The 23,394-nt window shown below is 40.5% G+C and overlaps 1 protein-coding gene across 1 annotated transcript in view; it reads right to left on the minus strand.

Annotated features, from left to right (window-relative positions):
* GRIP1 (glutamate receptor interacting protein 1) overlaps positions 1–23,394 on the minus strand; it is a 236,442-nt gene that overhangs the window by 46,441 nt on the left and 166,607 nt on the right. The window contains exons 16-18 of the mRNA XM_027771356.1: positions 21,125–21,205; positions 8,998–9,067; positions 7,697–7,842 (exon numbers count right to left, since the gene is read on the minus strand). Of these exons, the coding sequence (XP_027627157.1) occupies positions 7,697–7,842; positions 8,998–9,067; positions 21,125–21,205 (297 nt within the window). The remainder of the gene's footprint in view (positions 1–7,696; positions 7,843–8,997; positions 9,068–21,124; positions 21,206–23,394) is intronic.

The raw sequence follows: 23,394 nt of genomic DNA on the forward strand, positions 1-23,394 counted from the left end.
GAACCGCTGCAGGTTCTCGAAAAGCACTTTTCTAGAAAATATCTTCCCTCCTTGCACACATACTTCCTGTGCGCAAATGTCTTCCTTCCATTTGTTCTCCTGGAGAATTTCTACTCTTTGAAACTTGGCTCCGATATCTAATCTTTTAAGGAGTGTTCCTGGCTCCTTAAAGAGGAGCTAGAGGCTTTTCCTAGGAGATCCCAAAACTCCCGTGCTTTCTTCTGGTGTTTCTTAACTTTCCATTTTCATTCTCGTACCCAACCAAAAAAATTAAATTAAAATTGAATTCCCCCTAATAAGAGAAGTTAAACACTAAGGAACAAGGATTAGTCATGTTGGGTTGAGCTTGGGAGACCACAGGTCATGCAGGTACTCTGTACTATCTGAGATTTCCTTGCTCCTCAAGAATCAATTTTTGCCATCTAGAGTGCATATTCTAGCACAAAGCTTTTGCTCTGTGCTGTAATTATCTCTCTATTTGTCTTTGTCATTAGAATAAAATGCCCTTTAAATAGGATATTTATCTTCCTATTCACACAGTCTAAAACTATGACTGGCATCAAGGAGAATCCGATAAATATTTGAGTGAATGAGCAAAAGAATGAATACATGTTAGCATATAATCACTGGTTCCCAGGAGAGACACCTAGAGAGCTTTGCAAGTCAATCCCCGGCTTCACCAAGATCTACTTTCCTTCTCCAAAACAGGTGATGCAAAGCCAACCTGGCTCAGTCAAAGTGTGCGACTAATACTTAGACTGCCACTTTGGGGATCAGCAAACCTAGAACTTCCTCTCTCCACTGCTCCAAGAGAACTGAGTCAACTCCAGGCTGAACTTCCAATTCCATCTGCCTTCTCAGGCTTTGGCCCAACTGGCATCTGTAAGACTCTGCAGCTTAGGAGGAGGGTAATAACTGCCATTTAGCAAAGGATGCTCAGACCATTTTTGAAGTGGAAGCATGCCAAGATCCTCTCTCCTTGAGGCTGCTCCAGCTCAGAAAGCTTAGAAAGAAACACTAGAGTGTTTAACCAGAACAGAAACTTTCTAAGAAGGAAATATGCAGAATCACTAGTAAGTTTCAAAGTGAGCCTAAGCAGATGTTAATGATATTATAAGCAGCATTTATATCACAACAGACGGTTTACAACTATTAGTGAAAGACATGAAAGGGGGCCAGACTACTTGTTTGCTCTGCTCAGCCCTAGTTAAGAAAATTAATGGGACCATGGAACAGATGCAAAATTACTGCATTACTTATCTGCACCGTTATTTGCAGGCTTCTTGAGTGCCGCCTGTTTAACGAAATGAACACTCTCTGGCTTGAATCCATAATGGCAGCTGCTTCTATGGCCAAATAGGAGGCTTGGATTTGGGAGAGAGCCTTTGGAAGGCAGACGTGTACAGGTCAATCAAAGTTCACTTCAACTAAAGTGATGGAATTAATTTTAGAGTATGGCTAAATTTCTTGGTTTTTGGACAGGGCCTGAGAAAATAAACCATTTAGAGCCATACTCCCTACAGTTTTCTGACTATTGTGTGTTCAGTTTACCTGATCATGTTAAAATAATGTGGTAAAAGAGGCCTAAAGAGTTGTAATATGTTTAGAATTCAATTAGGCAAGTGATCAGTTATGTCTGAAAGCTAGGGCCCTTTCTCAAACTGTAAATTCAAAGACCAACAGCTTCAGCATCATCTGGGAACTTGTTAGAAATACAAATTCCAGGCCCCACCCTAGATCTGCAGGAATCGGAAGCTATGGGGGAGGGGCCTGACAATCACTGTGTTGGCAAGCTCTCTGGCAGATCTAATGCACACTCAAGTTTGAGAGTCATCACTTTGAGAGTTTAAACATGAAATAAAGCTAGAGTACTTTCTTTTTCTTATCAAAGGTTTGGTTTTCTTTACTTTGCTTCTTCTATGAGAGAGAGATAGGAAGCTCCAGTAGAGGGTATGGTACGCTCACGCACATCAGTGTGTACAGAAAGTTCTCTGGATACGAACCTGGACCTTCCCACATGGGTGCAGCAGCAGTGAGCATGATGCCATCACTGCTGGCTCATCACAGGTTCTCTGTGCAGCCTGCTTCTTGCCAACACACCCTCTAGCACTGCTCCCAACACAGCCAGGATCATAATTGACTGCTTTTGATGGAGGTATATCTCTGCTATTCAAATTTAGATTTTAGGGGGAAAGCTGCTAAAAATTACCCCATTTGGCTTAGCACTCATGAACTGAAAAGAAAATATGAAACCGCAAATCTTTGAAGGACAGATTTAACTGGTACGAAGACTGTATTTGCATAAGACTCTTCCTGGAAATGTATAAGGGTAATTTGCTTCAGATGGGACCAGATGAGGTCTAGGAATACTTTTGTCTACAAATTAGAGCCTGTGAGGGGAAAACATGGAATCTGTGGTCTCTAAAGACATGCTATATATGAGAAATAAGGTACTCTACATTAAGAAATCATTAACAGCTGTATCACTGATTGACACAAGACAGTAATACAGAGCAGGTGCTTCGGAACTATATGGGACAGATTTGAGAGCTCCCACCTCTCCCCCAAGAAGTCTCTACTGCTTTGCTTCAGGGTTCTTTGTCAGGATCTAGCCAGATTTCTAAACTCCCTTCATTTACATTGGACCCAGATGCAATCAAAGCAAAACAGCAGATTTTATTTCAGGAGGCTTATTTGCATCTTTGTGGACCTGGGCTTTGGATAGCAGCCATTGTCCTGGAGCCTTGGACTCATCTGAGAACCATTTGGCTCTGTTCAAGATATGTTTCTATAATAATGAAAGATCCTAAATGCAAAAGCTACTGAAGGCAGAAAGGGGACTGAATCTTGAGAAGGGAAAATGTCTACAACCTCAAGTGTTCCAAAAGATTTGATCATCATAAAATTAAGCTAAAATTAATTTTTTTAAAGTCCTAATAATGGCTGTTGACAGGTAGCATTCATTGGAGCTTACTAGATGGAAGCATTATTGGTGAATGCTTCAATATATTATCTCCTTTTCCTTAAAATGGTCATGTAAAGTAGGTACGAAATGGACATTTATAGATGAGAAACTGATGACTGAGAGATTAATTTGCCCATTTCCTAACTTGTCAGTTATGAAGCCAGTCCAGTGTTCTTGATCATTTCATTCTTTTGCTCTCTAAGTCTGGACTAGAAACAGAGTTAATTCAGACTCTCTTGAATGCCTCATTCAACACTTTAGCAAAATGATCACAGCCAGTGATCACTAACCAAATGTGGCAGCCTCACTCCCTGGATTTTAGCCCTTTAATGATTTCCCACTGGCTTTTGGGGTAAACTTCTTTCTCTTCTCTCCTCTCCTCTCCTCTCCTTTCATTTCCTTTCCTTTTCTTTGCTGTTCCTTTCCTTTCTTTCTCTCTTTCTTTTGAGATTTTTGCTATAGGCATGTGTGCTCCCCAGAAGGACAGAGAGAGATAGAGAAAATGAGGAATCACCCCCCTCAGGGGGATGGCCACACTGCAATCTCTTCCCCTCCATTCTCCTCTAGGGATTTTGGGTACTCATGCACACACACCTGGCATGAATTTCAAGCACCGGATCTGGCACTTGAACCGTGGTTGCCCACGTGGAAGTCCAGCACCTTAACCACTATGCCACCTGATGGCCCCTAAACTTCACATTTCTTAACATGGTTTTCATAATGGTTTTGGTCCAGTAGAACTTTCTAGCTCACCTTACACACACTTCGTGCTTCAGCCACATCTGCCTCCCAGGAGGTGCCATTCTGTCTCTAACTTGCATTGCCACCCAAATTCTTCCAAGACCAACTTTTTTAGAATCATTTCCTTGTACTTTACAGGCACAAATGGATGCCTCCACATTCTCTTGGCAGTCTATGCATACTCAAGAACGTTCATCCTATTGCTAAATATTCATTTTCTTCTGGGTCTTCTGTTTGGTGGTAATCGAGTTAAGGGCAGGGATTGTATCATTTTTCTCTAAGAACTGGTCGTACCTAGCATAGTAGTGGTATCTCATGGGCACTAAGGAAATACTGATGGCATGACTAAAAAGCAGAGACTTGAACAACATCTGGGAATAGTTTGATATTTTCTTGGGTAAGGTACATGGCAGAGCAGGGAGACTAGTGCAGCTGGAAGAAATGCTTACAGTTTGAAGTGACATCTGTTAGACCCAACTGTAGTACTGGCTAGCTTAGGAAACCAAGTTATATATGACTGATGAGAGGACCATCGCTGACAGATGGAGAGGAGCAAACAGTTAAAGAAAGAACCGGAAAACTCCTGGAGTATAGAAAGTACAATATTAATATAAGCAGTATTTCAAGGAGGAGAGACTATATACTGAATATTACCATTCAAAAATACTGAGACAAAGGATGGCATCTAGTCCATGTTTGTTCAAGTCACCAGCATAATTTTCAGATTAAGCACAGCATCGAACTTTTAAAATTGGTGACTGTTGTAAGGATCAATGCTTATTTTCCACTCAATTGTATCTTGACCAAGAATCAGAGAAAGGGATTCAGGAGGTAATTATAACAAAAATAGTTTACACTTGCTGGATATTGACCATGCCAGTAAATATCTCTTCCAGCTTCTTCAAACTGTTCCCTTGAGGTGGGCATTATGATGTGCACATTACTGAAAATGGAACCGGATCTCATACACGTTTACTAACTTGCCTAAACTTGCATAGCTCAAATGTGGTAGAACTGGACTTGGAACTCAGGTCCAATTTTAAAGGGTACACTTTTTGTGACCACATGATCTTCCTTGAACTAGGTTTTACAGTTAACATTTTGGGTTTTACCCCCTTGTTTTGCTTTGAATAGAAAAGACTTAAGCTACTCAAATTATATTTATAATCTCATGAGGGAATATACTAGATCACATAAATTCTCCCAAATCAATGATCAGATAATTATCTGAAGTTATCTGTTATAAAAACATATCTGGATGAGTATATACGAGGTCATTGGGAAAGTCAGGATGTATTTTTCTAGGCACAAATGTGTCATGATTTTCTTGATGACCCAATATTTTGCAATCTGGCTTGGGTAAATATGTCTCTCACATCAATATTTACTGTCTTATTTTGGGTGTATATATATTTTTCAGTGGAAGGACTTAGGATTTTTAAAATAGAACTTTTGAAAACTCTTGAAAATTCCTTAATAAGCATGATAATTACTATATTACACATGGAGATTGTAGGAGAAAGGTGTGAAGGGGAAAAAATAATCCAAAGCAAATCAACAATTGAAAAAAAAAAGATCCAGCTCTTCAAGTGCTCAGTTGTTTCTGACACTCCTGCCAACGTGTCTGCACAGCTTGGCTTTGAAATAGGACACGTTGCCAACTGTGCACACCATACATATTCATCTCTGGCTTGGCTTTTCCACTCTGCAAGGAAGGTAGCTTCGATCTGCTGAGCCCGGCAGATCATGCGGCAGTTTCTCCGAAAGACTTTGCCTTTTTGCTGGGACAGAACCCAAACTGATGCTGGAGGCTCTAACTCTCTTTTGAAATAAATCCCCCAAAGCACATGGAATTGAAGCAAGCTTGTAGGCAAAGAATGCAAATGTAGCCACAGGAAATCAGTTGCTTTGGAAATAATGAATATAAACCTATGCATATTTTTTAAGCACCAGTTACAAAATATATATGGATATAGTCATCATGATCAACTGCACTGACTGACATAACTACTGATTTTTTTTCCCACTTTGAATAGAAATTATAAACACATGGCCTGACATGACCATGTGAACTCTTAATTTAGAGGATTTGATAATGGGAGATTCCAGAGTATTGACACAATTCATTAATTCATTACTGCTTAGAATGAAATTAAATACAGAAGAAGTTCTTTTAACCAAGCTCCACCCAACCAATGTACTGGGTTGATGGCGGCTCTCCATACTCCACTATAAAACGTACGGGCCAATGCTCCCGACCAACAGGTTTCTCTCTAGTCCCTTGTGCATTTCTGTTCCTGCTGCTGCTGGAATTGTGAACTTAAAAATTCAGAGTCATTTATGCTTATTTCCAAGTTTGTTCATGCCAGTCGTGTTTGTTATTATGACCATGTACTTTAATTAATTTTACATAACCTATGGAATAAATGTAGTTGTTCTATGAAAACAAAATATATGCTTTGGAAAGATTTAGTAAGGGATCACTAGGCAACAAAAAATTACTTTTAATTGCATAGAGAACATACTCTAAAACATTGAGGAAAAATATTAGGGAAAAAACCCCTGGAAATGATAAACTTATATGAGTATGATTTAGGCAAACAGACTTGTAACTATACCTGTAGGATCATATTCACAGGGAAGGCCTTGACTTCACCCATAAAATTAGCAAAATTTTAAATTAAATGTTTATGCAATGGATAGATATCATTTTCCCCACATTAGTTGACTCTAGATTAATGGACTCTTTCCAATTACTTCTAGGTTCTCGTAATCAGATAAATGGGCTTCTATTGCAGCGCTACAGGAATGTGCTCCTGGCACTACAGCAGCAGTGCCACCTACTGCTGACTAGAAGTGCAGACTCACAGGCCCCACCTGGGATCTGTGTTTTAACAAGCTCCAGGTGAGTCTGAGACCTGACGTGTGAGGCCCACTGCTCCATCTAGTCACACTACTAAAGACCCCTAAAATGGATGCTTCCCTTTCAGAAAACAGCATGGTATAAGACACATTAGGAACCATAAGAATTTCCTTTTTATTCTGGCCTAAGACTCTCCTTCTAGAGATATATTCTAATGAAATAATTTAAAAGAAGAAAAAAGGTATCTATGCACTAGGCATCTATAATAACACTAACGAGACAACTGGAAGCCATCTAACTAAGAAAAGAAAAATATTAAACAAATTACAGGTAATAAATAAAACATATATATATATATAATATATATATATAAAGTTAACTAAAAATATACAACATTCACTACTACAGTTATAACTACATAATGTAAATATCAACAAAGACTGGAAAGTGACTCGTTCCATTGCATTAGTGAGATATTGGGTGGTGACTTAGTTTTTTTCTTTAGAGATTTGATGACACAAAGGAGATTGGAGTTATTTTGGTCCAAGCCAAGGAATGACAAGGATTGGAGCAACTACCAGAAGCTAGAAAAGGCAAGGAGGAATTCTGTCCTAGAGCCTTTAGAGAGAGTGTGGTCCTGCTGACAATGATTTCGAACTTCTAACTTCCAAATCTCTGAGAGAATACATTTTTATTGTTGTAAAAACATCATTTTAATACAACTATAATAATGTTTCTGTAATGAAGATATTTTAATTACATCATTTAAAAGAACTATTGGAGCTGGCAGGTGGCATAATGGTTAGGGTGCTAGACTCCCAAATGGCTGACTGCAGTTTGAGTCCTGGACCTGGCAGCTTGCTTTCTCACACCCCCTCCCACCCACTGTGTCTTTCTGGTCATATTAAAAATAATAATAAAAATAAAATAATATAAGTCTTAAAAATAACTATTATTTAAAATTCATACTATATTCTCAATGCACAATTTAAAGACCCTTTAAACCATGTAAAACACTCCTGCAATGCTAACAGCCAGCTGTTGGGTGTAAAACATTAAGATCTCCTATCTGTTATGTCAGGTGGGCAAACAGAAAAATCAGTCTTAACTAGAGATGCCATCCATACCTGAGTTATCTTCATCTTTGCGGATTTTAAGCTTCACCAGGTCTTCACATTGCTGCAGGATCTGAACTGCATCTTCCATGGAGCAGTTATCCAGCCTGATGTTATCTATTGCAAGTAATTTATCCCCAAGTTCCAGGGTTCCAGTTCTGTTCATAAATGCAGAATAACACATGACTGATAATGAGCACTTACACAAGCCATTTCAAGAGGCATTAGCATAATGTACATTATGGTCGTCTTTAGTGGAAAAGAGGTTCTTCCACTATTTTTAAATTGCACTTTATTGACAACCCTCACCGCGTTTCCAGGATGAGATGACGGCCATGACATTTAATTGTAAAATATTACTAACATTTTTCTATACTTTCTTTAGTTAAACCAGGGCACCTATCTAAACTCCACTTGTGAAGCCTAAAGTTCCCAGGAAGGGAGAGGAACAGGATGGGGCCTGCAGAGACCTGTGTGCCTACAGCTTCCTCCACGCCAGTGCATCCCTTTTAGCCCTTGGCAGTCCAGATTACTAGGAGAAGCTGCAGGAGTGAAGGAAGTCAAGGTGGGATGGAATTAGAAGAGGCCTGAGACTTGGAGTCTGCCAGTTCCATCTGCACCTGAAATCTCACTGTGGTTGGAGGAGGAAGAGAAGGTATTGAAGAATCTGATGCTAGTTCTTGGAAATCTAGTACTGGCTGAGAGCCAGGGCAGATATGTTCAAAGTTTTTAAGGTGCATAATGTAATAAAGACGAGAAGAACTTCGTATGCGCATGTGTTTTATGTGCACATATATCCTCATGCATTTGTAAGAACTGTCCTCTCTGCATCGTGTCTATGATTGATAGATGCTGCTAATTGCTTCCTAGCATCCATTCTCTTCCTTCTTTTGGGCGCTCTCCCCCAAATGCATGCCCCACTACACCTCCCACCTGTGACTAGAAAATATTAAAGCCTGGTGAGGTTCCCTAACCTTCCATGCAGGGTACCTCTCAAAGTCAGGGCTTTCAGTTTTTTAGCTGGAAAATGAAGGACAAAAGATGATTAGTGAAAGACAGCCTATGCTGGACTCATGAAAGATCCTAGAAAACATTTCCAGCTGATTGTTGTCTTCACTAGATGCAGAAATAAGTTGATATGAAGGGGGATATCTGTGTAGTCATTGATACTAGGGATGTCAAATGTGATCAGTTAATAGTGGCTGCCTGGACAATACTGATCTACGAGCAAATATACCTTGGGTGTGGAAGGGGTTATTTCTGCTTAAATTCAGAGATGCCTTGGAAGGAACCAGAAAATCTATTTTACTTACCTGTGTGCCACGCTCCCTTTCTTGATATCTGAAATGACTAGCGGGTCCCCTGGTTTTCTACTGGATGGTGCTGTAATAATGCAGATAGAATAATCATATCTTTATAGCCTTCATTTACCCACTACTATAGATTTCTTGTTTTATACTAACTTAATGCAAATAAAGATGATAGGCTAACAAAGATGATCAGCAAATAAATTAGAAATATGACTATTATATGTATAAAACGTGTTTATGTTAAAGTATTTGTAAACCTAAAAGCTAGGGACCATTTTTTAAAAATCCATATCCCACTAAAATGGCTTGTGAGACCAAATAACAGCAGAGGCCACACAGCACATCACACCCACCTCTGTCATCTTTGTAACAGAGGACAATGGCACCACGAGCACTTGGACAAACCCACACAGCTTTGCAGAGAAGTTCGGATCTTCTTTCAGTCTGTAGACATGTATGGTGCCCATCCTCACGCTTACTAGTGTCTTTTCTTTCTTCTTCAACCACATCCATACCTAGACTTGAAATGTCCATCAGGCTGGATGCCCACTGGGGGATGAAGTTGAATCTAGCATAATGGTTGTGTTGCTAGACTCCCACATAGTCGACCGTTGTTTGAGTTCCTGACCAGGCAGCTTAAAACTAATGCCGGGTGTATGAGCGTGCATGCTCAAAATCCCAAGAGGAGAACGAAGGAGAAAGGATTATGGCATGGCCATACCCCTGGGGGTGATTTCTCATTTTCTGTCTCTCTGTTTCTCTCTGTTTCTCTGGTGAGCGTGAGCACATATACTCTATAGCAAAAATCTCTCTACAAAAACAAACAAATAAAACCTAAAAACTAAGGAAAGTTATTTAAAATATGTAACTGGAGAAAGCAATTGGAAAGCTGCCCATCAGATTTAAATCTGTTTTAATCAGTGATTCTCAAAAGAAGACCAGAAGGGTGTGTACCCCAATAGGATAGTATTACATTCAATTAAGGGCTCCCCTGAGTGGCACTGGCCTGTGGTTCTTTCTTCCACCCCTCCCACCACTCCTTTTCAGGGAGGAGATAGCACAGGGAATGGAAACAGGCTACTCTACTCAACCACACTGGGTGGAATAGTGGGTAAAAATCATTGATTTAAAATTCATTCTTTTTTTTCCCCAGAAGGAACTCTTTTGCTAGATGATATATAAATCTTTAAATTCTGCTTACAAATTTATACCTAGAAAGTATCAAAATATTCTGGAAAATGACTATTTTTTATTGTGGGTAGTAAATATTGTGTTACTAGTTAACTAAATTTTTATACATACTGATATGTTAAACACGTATGTGTAACTTTTATTGCACTTACAGATAATAACTTTTATTCTGCACAGTGAACTTTGAGTTTCATAAATCTTCTTAGGAATATTTACATTTGATGAAAAAGAAAAATAATTAGAAATGAGTCTACTTAGAATTATATTTGAAATTAATTACAGTCCATTTAAGTACAAAGAAATCCTGATTTAATTAATTTAGGAGTTTGCTACTTAAAATTAAGCATATCAATACACACACACATGCAAAAAAAAAAAAAAAATCCAAAACACAATTTGCCTCCAAGACATGTTTTGCCAACCTGAAGCCTGGAGTGATTTCCTTTTAGAGACCTTTAAAAGGCCCCCAAAGTAAGATTTTATTATAAGCAGTCTGATCTCCCCATAATAATCATAGAACCATATCATACTCTATAATCCCTTATGAATTTTAGGAAAATGTTTATGCACAAGAACAGATGGCTTTATATCTCAGCACAACATTTAAAGGAAAGGCAAAAACATATACCAATACCTTACCTACTTTCTAAATTAGTCCATGTAAATGTTAATAGGACTTCATTTAATCATTATTCTTTGCTCCTAGCAAAGAATGCAAAACATTCTATTCACTAGAATTCATTCATAATTTAAACCTTCATTCCATGATTTAATGTAATTCCTCTAGCATTTTTAGTCATGTCATATTTCAAAACTTCAAATCATTCTGAGCATAGGGTACCAAAATAATAAAAAAAAAATCTTATTACCAGAAAGTGTAACTTATCTAGCATCTGCCAATGTATTATACAATGTTTTGCCAAGGTGTAGTAATTGTCACAAAGCACTCAGTGTCTCCTTTGGCTTTTTGAAAATTCCATACTCCACTGAAATGGCTTGAGAAGCCAAATAACAGCAGAGATCACACCCACCTCTGTCATCTTTCCAACAGAGGAAAATGACACTGCAAGCACTTGGACAAACCTACACAGCTTTGCAGAGAGGTCTGAATCTCCTTTCAGTCTGTAGATATGTATGGTGGTCATTCTCCCATCTACTAGCGTCTGTTCTTTCTTTCTTTCTTGTTTTTTTTTTTTTTTTTGCTATAGCGTGCGTGCACTCACCAGACAGACAGAGACAGAAAGCGAGAAATCACCCCCAAGGGGGATGGCCACGCCACAATCCCTTCTCCTCCATTCTCCTCTCAGGATCTTGGGCATGCACACACATGCACCCGGCGTGAGTTTTAAGCCACTGGGTCCAGGATGCGAACCGCGGTCGACTACAATGGGAGTACAGTGACATAGCCATTACGCTAACTGCTGGTCCCTGTTTTCTTTCTTTTTCAACCACATCCATACCTAGACCTGAAACGTCCATCGGACTGGATGCTCACTAGAGAATGTAGTTGAACTCAGAAGTGGATCCAAATCTGTGTGAGCTGTTGCCTCTGTCACTGCCATACAGTGTGGCAACGCATGCTCTAGGGAGCTCAGTCATGGTTTGCACACCTGGTGCCATGTTGTAATTCTCCACTACCTGAGAAGAAGTCACTAAGCCATGCTTTGCTCAGTTTGGAGTGTTTTTTTTTTTTTTTTTTCCTTTGAGAGGTTTTTGGTATAGGGCGCGTGTGCTCGCCAGGAAGACCAAGACAGAGACACAAAAAGCGAGAAATCACCCCCAGGGGGGATGGCCATGCCACAATCCCTTCTCCTCCATTCTCCTCTCAGGATCTTGGGCATGCACACACACATACCCGGTGTGAGTTTAAGCCACTGGGTTGGGATTTGAACTGCAGTCAACCACAGGGGAGCACAGCGACATAGGCATGCCAACTGCTGGTGCCAGCTTGGAGTGTTTTAACAAACACTAAATTAGCTGCCAAACTTTAAAAACTAGTTACTTCACATAGACGCATGACTTCTTGGGGAAAAGGGGAGGGGGCGATATGGTGCAGTGATTAAGAGTAGGGACTTGGCAGTCGAAATGGTGTGCTCAGATCCCTTTAGGACACGCCTGTTTTTTTTTTTTTTTTTTTTTTTTAAGAGTTTTTTGCTATAGGGCGCGTGCGCTCACCAGACAGACAGAGAGACAGAAAGCGAGAAGTCACCCCCCAGGGGGGATGGCCATGCCTCAATCCCTTCTCCTCCATTCTCCTCTTGGAATCTGGGGCATGCATGCACACACGCCCAGCGTGAGTTTAAGCCACCAGGTCCGGAACTCAAACTGTGGTCGACTACATGGGAGTCCAGTGACATAACCATTACGCTAACTGCTGGTCCCAGGACATGTCTGTTTTCATGCATGGGTTAGAGACCCATCAGTTTAAAAACATCCATCAATTCTAGGACACTTTATAAAATTACTTCTTTAGTACTCTTCTGTCTTTTCTCCCCCCCTCCCTGTAATGTCTATTATTTGGACATTGTGCCATTTGGATCCATCCTGTATAATTTCCTTATCCATTTTATTAATAGATTAGTCATTTTATTTGTTTCTTTATTCTAATCCCTGAAAATTTTTGTACTTTATTTTCCAGTATTTTTATAGAATTAAAAAAATTCTGCTATATACTCTATTTTCAAGAGTTCTTTACTCCCTGCTGGATATATTTCATAATAGCATTCATTCTTTGCACCCTCATGGATGCAATATGTTACATTGCTAATGATGTTAATGACAGGTGTTTTTGCTTTTGTTGTTTAGTTTTTTTCTTCTGCATGTGCTGTTTCTCTGATTTTTTCTCATTTTTAAAGTTAATTTGCTTATTTCTCTCATGAGAGAGACAGAGACAGAGAGAGAGAGAGACGGAAAGACAGGCACCCCAAAAGGGTCCTCATGTCGTGACCCACCCCACTCTCACAGGCCAAGATCATAGGCTCACACCTGACCTGCTCAGGGAGGACCTTGGAGGTGAACTCAGGACCTTTCTCATGTGGGTCCACTTGTAATACCACCACATCGCCACCTAGCCCCATGTTCTTTGTTTTTGGTGATAACCTGGCATATTAGATTTTTTTCAACTATCTTCTCCTCTATTTCGCTGTTTCTTTAAGTTAAAGTGTGTGGCCCTAAAAAACTATTTGAAATCTTGGAGCACCCAAATGGGGTTTGTTGACTCTGGTCTTTACTGTATATCGGGTCATCAGGAAAGTCATGATGCATTTTTACATGGAAAAACAGAAAAATATGTCATGACTTTCCCAATGACCTAATAGGTCAGGTCAGCCTGTTTCTTTTGGTCAGATGGCCCTGCCTTTTTTTCCCTCTTGGAGGATACTAAGCCTGGCTACTGGCTCTTTTGAGCTTTCTGGGAATAGAAGACTGACGATCTCAAACCTTCACCTGATCTCTGTATGGGTACTTTGTGTTGTCACCTCGTCTTCAGAGAATAAAACTCTAGGCTTTTGCTGGGGTAAGGAGGGGTAATTGTGCTGAATATGGAAGGCATCTAAGGAACTAATTTTTTTTTTTTTTTTTTAGGTTGACAGATGGTGCATGTGGTGGGAACCAGCAGTTAGCGTAATGGCTATGTCGCTGGACTCCCATGTAGTCGACCGCAGTTCATGTCCCGGACCAGGTGGCTTAAACTCACGCCGGGTGTGTGTGCGTGCGTGCCCAAGATCCCGAGAGGAGAATGGAGGAGAAGGGATTGCAGCGTGACCATCCCCCCTGGGAGGTGATTTCTCACTTTCAGTCTCTCTGTCTCTCTCTGTCTGAATGGTGAGTGCACGTGCCTTATCGCGAAAACCTCGGGGGAAAAAAAAAAGGTGCATGTGGTCATCAGAGAAAGAGAAACAAAAAACAAAGAGAGGGAGAAAGCACCCCTCACTGGGGTGTGGTCACACCACAATCACTTTCTTCATTTCTCCGTCCTGTCAGAATTTGGGTCATGCACATACATGCATTCAGTGCATATTTTTCAAGTTACCAGGGCTGGGATTTGAACAGCTATTGGCCATGTGGGACCTGGCTTTCTTAACCAGCAGACCATAGTGCTGTTCTTCATTCATTCTTAACAGACTTCAAATCAACCCCTGTCTTTGCTTTACCATAATTTTTACTGGATTGTCAGAAAAATTAGTATTTTTTTCTATGCAAAAATGCATCATGACTTTTCAGACAACCCAGTACTTCCATTAGTTCTGGATTCCATCAAGCCTGAGTCTCTTGGGAGTACAGGATGTAAATCAGGTGCACTGTCACCTTTCCTTCCTGCTTCTTAGTTAATTCACCTTTCTTCTTCTTTGTCAGACTTGATTGTTGCTGTCTATCTTTCTTATCTTTTCCTCTCTATGGGTTTTGGAAATTCTTGAAAATCTCATAGTATCATATTAATTAGGCTAGAGTGGGGAGAGGGGAGTAAAAGCATGTATTTAAGCTACCATCTTAAAAATCCTTTTCTTAAAGCCTGTTCCCTTCTTCCATGATGTACAGGTGCCTGTGTGAGAGACAGACAGAGAGAGCACCCCCGACAGAGTGCTGATGCCGTGATCAGCCCCCGATCTCAGGCACACGTGTGCCCAGTATGCTTAGAAAGGTCCCAGAGCAGGGCCATGTGGAGTATTCCCACATGGATCTGCTCAGCCGAGGGTCCCAGTCCACTGCCATGCCATCATCCAGCCCACAGGGTGCCATCTTTTGACTCTAGAAAATGTAAAATTCCTGGTTATTCCTCACTATCAGAGAATATAAGTTCTTATAGAGAATATAAATTCTTTTCTTCTCAAATAGTTGTTTGTTCAAATAACTTTTTCTGTATTTGAAGAAAGGTGAACTCTTGAATTTTTTAGCTTAATTATAATAAATGGGAGTTGAAAAAGTATTTCAGGACCATTCTGTAATATCTAGCTATTCATGACACTTGCTGGGATAGTCGAGGTACTTTGCTCCAAGTGTCTGATGAAGTGTATAAACTATATTGGAGAAACACACATACTTAATCATTCAGTTTTACTTTAATTGCAACCATATACATAATACATGGCAAGTAAAACAAGTTATTTGATTTGAAATGGAGTAGTGAGTAGAAGAATTTTTATTGAAAAGTTAGCAAAAAACAAACAAACAAACAAAAAAACCCCACAAAAAACAAAAAACCCATGAGCCATTTTCTTCCAAATAAGCTTAAGACTTGAGGAAGGCGGGGATGACAGAGTTGTGCTTGTCATAAAGGCTGCTTTATGTTTAAGAAAAAAATAAAGCAAGCTTTTGTTCCTGCAGACAATTCAGTCACAAATGTTCCTGCAGACAATTCAGGCACAACTAAAAAGGAGAGCCAACAAATTAACTGCACTCACAAAATGCTGCCTCTTGCTTTTCTAGAATAGGCTCTGGAAAGGTTCATCCATCAGATGGTGACAGCGATGAGTGGTGGAGTGACAGGAAAGCCAGAGCTAAGTCAGACAGGACGGCTGTGGAGCTCTGCTTCACCTGTGCTTAGCTCCAGGTCTCTGGGCAGTTTACCTAACTGAGCCACACCTTCCTCTCTGTCAAATGGGGATAGATGTCACAGGGCACTTTGGGGATTAAATCAGAAAACACGTAAAATAGCATAGAGCCATGCTTGGTACAAAGTAGATACAAACCCCTGTAATAACCTCAAAAGAAAGAAGCACCAATATCAAAAAGACTTTGCTGACAAATGTGCATGACAGAGGCAGCCAGGAGTTGTTGACCTGAAGGACAGGTGAGTGCACGGGAAGGAAAGGGGGCTGTGGTTTCTGCTTGGCTGAGGTTTAGAGATGTCAGGATCAGCTGCTAGTTCCAACCTGCTTCATCCTGGTAGGTCGTTCCACTTAACTTGCTATCATAAATCACTCCATATTATAGCAATAACATCAATAAAAGTGATGCCTGACGCTAATGTGCTGTGAATGTCTCACTGGGAACTTAAGAAAATTAGTCAGCAACTGCTCGCCCCATCCAAGTCAGAAGGGCTCATCTCTCAGTTAATTAGGTACGAAGAGTGAGCTGAAAGGTGTGGATGGTATGCTCCAGATGTGGAGGGTCATTTCTTAGAATCAGAGTTTTCACAAGGTGAAGAAAACAGGAAGTGAACTTCATACAGATTGTGGGGGGGGGTGGGGGAAAGGCAGTAAACTTTTGCAGTGCTTTGGTTTCAGTAATGGTAATTGCGTTTGTTGGGATCATTGGATTTCCTACTTACGTGCATAATTATAACTGGCACTAGATTTTGTAACCCAGACCTGTGTTCAAAGTATTTCACAAGGGGCCAGCAGGAGGCAATAGCTATGCCATTTTCTAGGTAAGGAAACTGGGTGCAGAGAGGTCTAGGGAAATGAAGGAGTGGGGCGGTCTGAGCTCTCAGGTCTTGTCTTGATCATTTCTAAGTCTTCAGACTATGCGATAGCCTTTGCATGAACATCTGTATTACTGGGTCACGTAAAGGCTCATTTCCTGGAGTACACAGTGCTTAGTTGACATTGTTTGTAAGGACTTCTTATTCATTCGCTTGACAAATAAAGGAATTACATCGGCCCCCTATGTGCGCCAGAAACTGTGCTAGGTCTCAGGAATTTACTATCTTGTAACAACAAAAATGGATTTGGGCCTCTTCTTGTTTTTTAGCAAATTCTGCATTCTCAACTGGCAGAATATGAGTATTTTCCACAAGGAGACACACACTCAGCATGGTGATGATTAGTTGTATAAATGGAGCTGTAGCTCTGGAAGGGCTGACAAGCATGTCTGATACGCTTATGTGTCATTTCGCCATCCAGGAATAGCATTACACTTTTAGTGTTCATGGATAGCATTTTCTTATGACTGACAAAATTCAAGCCTTTCATGTGGGGCTTGACTTGCCATTACTGGTATTAATTGCCATTACTGGTATTAAAACTAGTTTTAGGGGCCAGGTGGTAGCACAGTAGAAATGCAACTAGACCCACATGGGAAAGGTCCTGGGTTCTTGTCTCGGGACCTTCTCTGAGCAGGACAGGGACGCACACATGCTCCCAGGATCCAGGTTGGTTGCGACTAGGGGTGGATCGCAAAGACTCTGTTGGGATTGCCTACGTCTCTTTCTTTCTGGAGGAGTAAATAAACAAGCTTAAAAAATGTTTTGCTTAGTGCATACCAACCACCACCATAATGCATACTTTTAAATGATTTTTCCTTTCAGATGAAAAAAACATTTTGTAGTAGCATGTACATGACTAAATCTCAAACAATTGGAACATATAAATATTATTATTTTAAGAAGAAATGTGTTACAGAATTTTTCGGATAGCTACTATCCTGAATAAATTATATTTTATTTATAGCTCAATTTTAAAGAATAAATCTACTGTGTAAGGCAACTAATAAAGGACTATTGGGAACCAGCAGTTAGCATAATGGCTATGTTGCTGGACTCCCACGTAGTTGACCGCGGTTTGTGTCCCGGACCCAGTGACTTAGAACTCACGCCGGGCGCGTGTGCGTGTGTGCCCAAGATCCCGAGAGGAGAATGGAGGAGAAGGGATTGCAGCATGACCATCCCCTCTGGGGGGTGATTTCTCGCTTTCTGTCTCTATGTCTCTCTCTGTCTGTCTGGCGAGCACACATGCCCTATAGTGAAAACCTCTCCCCCCCCAAAAAAAAAAAAAGGACTAATCTAATTAAAATTTCAGAGTAAAATAATTATAGCAGCCGTCATTGAAGCTTCCAAGGAATAGATGTCTTCAGAATACCCACTGGCAGGAAATATCTCGAAGGGGAGGGCATGCATTCTTAACATTTAGCCTAGGACTTAGGGCACAGGTGACACGCAGATGCATTTATTGAGTGAAGGGAAGAATGAAAGAATGAAAGGATCTCTGTGCATTGCTAGCAGGTTAGTAACTACACAACTCTGAGGCACTACTTTTGTAGCCTGTTCTGATGGAGTAGACGAATGGATGAAATAAATGGGATGAACGAGAACAGCCTTAAAAATACCTGGGGTTGCAGAAGCTACCTTGAGCCCTAGATATTTTTGGAAGAGTAAGTTCTGGCAAGTCCCTTGATCACAATAGTCAGAGCTATTAATAGAACAAGGGCACACCATCTTTGTTTCGTGATGAACAAGCTGAGAAGCTAAGTGGCCCAATCAAAGGCATTCATGACTTTAGTCCCTCCTAGAATAGGGCGAGAGTCTCTAAAATCCTATTTTCTTTTTTTTTTTTTTCCCAAGTAGGCAACTTTCGTGTTTGGGAAGAATAGACTCTCATACATTTGGCTTCTCGTTCTTCACATTTATTCTGAACTGTAGCACCTCTCCTTTTAGTGTTGTAATAGATACATGTGGTTTATTGATTATAAATAAAATTTCTCTTTTCAGTATTAAGATTATATTACTAAAGCTAAATTAGACAGCCCCATTACACACCCTCCAACTGAGAACTCTTTTTGTGTTTCCCTTTTCCACTGACATACACTATCTGACGGAAAGTAGAGGGGCACTGCCATGCAGCCTCATCACTCTTTCTTGAAGGAGTGACTCTTGGTCACAGCCATGAAGACCATCGCCTCTAAGTTGCCTTTGGTCTTCATGCATTCGTCATTTTATTTTCTTGGGGAATTTATCAATGAACTTATTCTATGCATACTAAGAGCACAGAAAGTCTCACTTTCCATTCTATAAAAGTCCACTAGGGCTGAATTTTCAAAGCCATCTTACAAAAGCAGTTATAAAATTAGAGCCTAAGGAAAGGAGGGAGTTAAACACATTTATATGGTCTAGTTTTCTTTTTTCTTTTTTTGGAGAGGTCTTTGCTATAGGGTGGGTGCGCTCACCAGACAGACAGAGAGAGACAGAGAGACAGAAAGCGAGAAATCACCCCCCAGGGGGGATGGCCACGCCGCAATCCCTTCTCCTCTATTCTCCTCTCAGGATCTTGGGCACGCATGCACATGCGCCCGGCGTGAGTTTAAGCCACTGTGTCCAGGACTCGAACCGCAGTTGACTACGTGGGAGTCCAGCAACATAGTCATTATGCTAACTGCTGGTCCCTGGTCTAGTTTTCTTTTAGGTTTGTTTACCTACCATCTGGTACAATGAAGGAATTATAGAATTTACTAGAGATGTTGTTTTAGTCTTATAAAATGAATTCTAGATGCATAGTGGGTAAGCTGGAAGAGATTCTTAAAGATAAATAAATGTGGGGACCAGCACTTGACGTAATAGCTATGTTGCTGGACTCCCACTCCCATGTAGTCAACTGTAGTTCGAGTCCTGGACCCGGTGACTTAAACTCACGTTGGGCACGTGTGCATGCATGCCCAAGATCCCGAGAGGAGAACGGAGAAGGAATTGTGGTGTGGCCATCCCCCCCCTGGAGATAATTTCTTGCTTTCTGTCTCTGTCTTTCTGGTGAGCACATGCACTGTGTAGCAAAAACCTCTTAAAAAACCAAAAACAAAAACATAAATAGATGTGTTTCTTTTATTCTTTCTTCTTCTTCTTTTTTTCTTTCTTTTTATTAATGAAAAAAAGTATAGGAAATAGAGGGAAGGGGAGAGAAATAGAGCTTTTTTTATTTTTAGAGAGAGAGAGGTTTTTTTTGCTATAGGGCATGTGTGCTTGCCAGAGAGACAGAGAGAGACAGGAAGACAGAGAGACATAAAGTGAAAAATCACCCCTGGGGAGATGTTGCAATCCCTCACCTTGATTCTTCTCTTGGGGTTTTGGGTGTGCACACGCACCCAGTGTGAGATTCAAGCTGCTGGATCTGGGACTCCACCTGCAGTCAGCCATGTGAGAGTACACGACAAACCATTTTGCCATCTGCTGGTCGCGATAGAGGTATTTTTGACATAGTCTTTCCCTGTTGTGATCCTCCTTCTCATTCTCTTGATTAGGTAGGATCACAAGGTGTGCATCCCCACATCTGACTTGTTTAGGCTGGATGGGAACGAACTCAGGGCCTCCCATGACTTCACTTACTATACAGTGCTGCCCTCCTGCACCACTGTGGCTGGGCCTAAATGCAATTTTTGTTATATAAGATGACTGTAAAAACTTAATCCACAATATACGAAAATGTACAAAAAACCTATATGCATTTCTGTGCTTATCTAATTACTTATGGGGGAGGTATGAGACACATATTTACTGAGTGCTTATTACTTTCTGAGCATGATACAAAGTGTATAAGTGTTTTATTTTTATTTAATATTTATCTAATAAACATTATTTAAACTTAGTTTATTTAAATTTTTTAATAATTATTTTATTTTAACTTTATTTATTTACTTATTTTAATTTGACCAGAGAGAGACAGAGAGAGAGAAGGAAAGTGAGAAAGCAAGCTGCCAGGTCCAGGACTTGAACTGTGGTCAGCCATGTGGGAGTCCAGTGCCCTTAACTACCACTCCACCTACCAGCCCCTATTTTATTTAAAATTTTAAAAGTAATTATTTTATTGAACTTTGTTTGTTTGATTGATTGATTGATTGATTGATTTCAATTTGACCAGAGAGAGAGAGAAAGTGAGAAAGCAAGCTGCCAGGTCTAGGACTCAAACTGCAGTTGGCCATGTGGAAGTTCAGAACCCCCCAACCACCATGCCACCTGTCGGCCCCTATTTTATTTAATATTAAAACAATCCTATATTTTGTAGATGTCTTAATTTCCACTGTACAGGTAAATGTAGGATTGGAGTGAGTTGAAGTAACTTGTCCTGTTCACATGGTTGGTAGTTGCTAGAGTTGGTTCTGGCTCCACATTTCTATATTATGACATAGAAACTTGGTAAAGACAGAACACACTTGTCACACCTATAAACCATTAGACAACACAATTTTCTAATGTCTTTATAAGTTCTATAATTTGAAAGAAATACCTTCTACTTACAACTTATGGTTATTCCAAGTTCCACATTGTGCTTCTTCGGGAGCTTGACATGAAATGTCCCACTACTTGGGATCACGGACTCTGTAATTTAAAACAAAACCAAAAAACGCATGTGTTTATAGAAGACCAAGGAGACTGGAGTCAAGGAAAACACAACAGGAGTAGTGGCATCAAAATCCACTGTAGTGAAAGCCGTAGGAACTGAAGCAACCCAAGTGCCTATAAATCCTGGTAAATGAAGCTCCTGGGGATAAATATTTGTCCCACTCATCATTTTGCATAACTTACAGCAATGAATGAGTTCAGTATTTCTCAAGGGTGACTTGGACACCATTAACATAAAATTTATCTAGAATGCAGGTTAAAAATACAGATTCCTGGGACCAGCAGATGGAGAGATGGAGTAGTAATCATATCGCTGGACTCCCACATGATCAACTGGGGTTCAAATCCCAGACCAGGTGGCTTGGAAATCATGCCAGGAGTGTATGTGTGTGTGTGTGTGTGTGTGTGTGTGTGTGTGTGTGCCCAAGATCCTGGGAGGAGAATGGAGGAAAAAGGATTGGGGCGTGGCAATCCCCCTGGGGGATGATTTCTCATTTTCACTCTCACTGTCTCTGCCTCCCCCCCACCCTCGCAAGCACATGCACCTTAAAGCAAAAACTTAAAAAAAATCCCAGATTCCTGAATCATTCCAGAACTATGAAATCAGACCTACTAGAGATGGAAACTAAAAATCTGTATTTTGATCAAGTTCTCCAGGTGATTCTTGGGCATGCTAAAATTTAAAAGCCCCAGGTTTGATCATACTAGTTTTTTTTCCCACCCAGTTGTATTTTTCAACAGAGTTGTTTAAAATTCAGCAATTCTTCTTCTTATTTTTTAGTTTCATTGTATTTTTCAACAGAGTTGTTTACTGTTCAGCAATTCTTCTTCTTATTTTTTAGTTTCCTATTTGAAGGTAGTTAGAGGAATAGATTTTTTAGGAGAGGTATCAGTTTGATGTGATAGTTGTTGACACAGGGTTAGGGGTAGAGAGGTAACTTAATTCTCAATGTAGACAGTAAAAAACATAAATGAAGAGGTAGCTATGGGGGGTGATATTCAATATATTTCACAACCAGAATGGTAGTGGCCTCAACCAGTCAGACTGGATGCAGAGCACAGCTGGAACCCAGGAACTCAGAAACTGTCTGGTCCCTGTGCCAAAGATGACCTTTAGTTTTTAAACCACTGGAGCTTCCTGAGGTCCCCAGGAGGATCAGAAGGCCTTGCAACAGGGTATGGCAAGCTCCAGTACTGCCAACCAAATAGAAGTAAGCTAAAACCATCGTGACAGAGGGAACCCGTGTGCACTGGGGTGAATCTCAAGCCTGGAGAACAAAGTTGACTTTACCAGTCAGTATCTGACTAATATCTGAGAATGGAAGGAATGGATGTATATTCTTATACTCTTCTTAAAATTCCCGTCGCAGCCTGGGAGGCCTTCAATTAGAGATAAGGTTAAAATGGAATTATCCACTGAAGAGATAACATCGATTCAATACTAACTTGCTAACTACTATTATCTGTTCTTTAAGGTTTGGGGAAGAGGCTCTGAGAACCACAGGAAACATTAGCATAAAGAGAAAACTGAGAGGAAACTACTTTTACTGCTTGCTTAGTGTGACTCAAGGCTAGCTCCCCACGCGGTACACAAAGCATTCGCGGCAGTGACTGTGATGTGGGTAAAGCTATTGCCCTTAGATTGCTTGTCCAATTCGTTAGTCACGTATTCAACACATTTTGAGTCTCTCCAAGGCAGGGGTGAAAGCTAGAATTAGACTCACAAAGTCCTAGCGAGAGTTACAATACACCCTTCTTTGTGCTGCCTTAAATTGCTCTTCTTGGCCTTTTGTCCTTTCTCATGAGAAGTTTGGCAGTAAAACTTTTACAAGACCAGAATTAGATCTTCCAACTCAGTAGGTTTGCCACAGAGTGTTAAACTGGAGAACACAATAAAAATTTGATTTCCCTTGGCCCTCCAGGCTTCTAGAAAGAATCCCAAAATATGGACCTCTCAACATCTCCCGTCAGTCTCCGTGGCACTGCTGGGTCTTACCCTGCCTGGCCGTCTCTGCCCGCTCTGTTTTATCACTCACTTCAGAGGGGAATGAAGACATTGGCTGCCTTTCCCACTCTTCATCACTCACCCTATGACCAGGCGAGTGTCACGGGCTGAATGAATTCCTTTGGCTTCACTGCTGTCTTCAACCAACACTCTGATGTGC

Source organism: Tupaia chinensis, unplaced genomic scaffold (genome assembly GCF_000334495.1).
Source record: "Tupaia chinensis unplaced genomic scaffold, TupChi_1.0 Scaffold000208_1, whole genome shotgun sequence".
Lineage (NCBI taxonomy): Eukaryota > Metazoa > Chordata > Mammalia > Scandentia > Tupaiidae > Tupaia > Tupaia belangeri.